Source organism: Pundamilia nyererei, unplaced genomic scaffold (genome assembly GCF_000239375.1).
Source record: "Pundamilia nyererei isolate P.nyererei 1_Seehausen unplaced genomic scaffold, PunNye1.0 scaffold00037, whole genome shotgun sequence".
NCBI classification, from domain to species: Eukaryota; Metazoa; Chordata; class Actinopteri; order Cichliformes; family Cichlidae; genus Pundamilia; species Pundamilia nyererei.
In genome coordinates this window covers 3,971,739-3,973,921 of record NW_005187438.1, presented here as the reverse complement: position 1 = coordinate 3,973,921, position 2,183 = coordinate 3,971,739, and the positions used below count along the sequence as shown (strand labels likewise).

Here is a 2,183-nt window from a genome sequence, read left to right as displayed (position 1 = left end):
TACTATGCATATTTGGAGACGCACTCACACCTTCAGCTCCCAAATACACAGATAATTAAAATTTTAAAAGAATATGTTTATAGATTGATATTAAATACAATGTTATTATTATTATGTAATTTCCAGGACCTCAGAAGTGGGTTGAAAATTTCCCTATTGCCGATGGAGTCCGTCAGTCTCCTATTGACATCGTACCGGGCCAAGCATCATATGACGCGGGGCTGAAGCCGCTCACCCTGAAGTACGACCCGTCCACCTGCCTCGATATTCTCAACAACGGGCACTCCGTCCAAGTGACCTTCGCGGACGACACCGACAGCTCAAGTGAGTGTTAAAACTACCCGCACTAATAAATTTACAACCGTCCAGGTACTGATTCAGATTTCTCGGAGAAACACATTCTCTTACATTCATATTACTCACAGTAACCGAGAAGCTATACGATTCTTGGATCCAGGTTTGCGGACAATAAAAATCAGGCTCCTGAGGATGATTTATACAATGCAGTCATCTCCACAGCTGCCACAGACTCAAGCTTTAGACTAGAAAGACATTAATACTGTGCTTATAATATAGATGCGCCCCAGATTCCTTAACACCACGCCATTAGCGATGGCACAGATTTTATGTTGTTTTTGAAAAATGAAATATGTCGTTTTTACAATGAATACATTTGCTTAAGGTGCAGAGGTCTCGTTGAAAAGGCAAGCACAAAGCGCGATTGAATTGGCAATCTAACCCTTGGTAAACCTTTCCCACGCCAGCTCTGCTAACAGTGAGGTCAAAAGCACAAAAAAAGGGAAGGTTACTCATACATGGGCTTTGTTAATTATTAATGTCCCCATGTGTGCACAGAAACAGTTACTATGAAATTAATGCTAATATCTTTCTCTTTCAGTAAAATATTATTTGTTTGTTTGTTTATTTTATGTGTGTTTCCATTCTGGTCATATTAAAACTTTTAAAAGATAAACAAAACATAAAAAAGGACATGTCCTCCACTTTTGTTTAGGATTCCTTAGGATTTCAGAGTGATGAGTGTTTTCTTTTGTTTTTCTTTAGTAGCTCTGATAGGGGATAATCGAGACTATGGTTGCATAATCAACTTAATCACAGGGATAAAATCTCTACTGCTCACACAAAGTGGTTTCTTATGTTTTCTTAGAATCTTACTGTACCTGTTTTAGGCCCGGCCCTTCTAAGAAAGGTGTCTGTGTAACACATTCATGTTATACTCCACTAATTCTTCATTTTTCATGTAGACACAGATTACTTTTTTATCATTCAAGACCAACAGCTGTCAAATAAATATCCTGTTTTGGGAGGCTCCATATGATGTTGCACCAGAAATAGAACAATATACAGGATTAATTGCTGCTGTTTGAACTACTTTGTATTCTTTAAATAGATACATTACACAACAGTGGAAAGAGGTCTGGTGTTTACAATACCTGGACATTACTTTGAACTGAATATCTCTAGCTGGGTTTACACAACAGGAACTGAGACTGCTTCCATGGAAGTGTGTCACAGTCACAGTGTCTACATGTGTGTATCACATCTTATTCCATTTCCTTTTGTTCGCAAATACAGCGCTTTTGAAGTGTTTTTCCTGCAGGTCAGATCTTTTTATGTCAGTGCTGAACAGTGAAGCACTTTTATCCACATTCTGCCATTTTTCTCTCTTTCTGCAGGTTTAACGGATGGACCAATCTCAGGGTTATACAGACTCAAGCAGTTTCATTTCCACTGGGGAGCTTCTGATAGCAAGGGCTCTGAACATACTGTGGCTGGGACCAAATATCCCGCTGAGGTAGGGAATCTCTGGATCATTATGATAATACCGAGATAGCTGATTAATGTTGATGTACAGCAACAAAGAGATTGGGGCGGGGGGGGGGAAATTAGAGGCCATTAAAATTTGTCTAAAACAGAAATCTCATTGGTTGAATTAAAAAGGATCGAAGAAGAAAGGCCGCCTGGGAGGAAAATATGAGCAATTAGGGAGCTGGCCTCTTTTCCCATCATGTTTGGCAGCATGTGTGGTTGCAATTTGATGTGTTTTGCCACAAATAGTTGCCTTTTCCTTATCTACTGTTTGCTCACCCAGCCATTGCTTAACCTCAAAGAAGCATATGATTGCACTCCCTAAACAGAACTTTAATTGCGTGCAGGGCGGGGGC

The 2,183-nt window shown here is 39.8% G+C and overlaps 1 protein-coding gene across 1 annotated transcript in view; it reads left to right on the top strand.

Annotated features, from left to right (window-relative positions):
- Positions 1-2,183, top strand: part of LOC102193075 (carbonic anhydrase 1-like) — a 6,700-nt gene that overhangs the window by 425 nt on the left and 4,092 nt on the right. The window contains exons 2-3 of the mRNA XM_005730493.2: positions 127-324; positions 1,695-1,813. Of these exons, the coding sequence (XP_005730550.1) occupies positions 127-324; positions 1,695-1,813 (317 nt within the window). The remainder of the gene's footprint in view (positions 1-126; positions 325-1,694; positions 1,814-2,183) is intronic.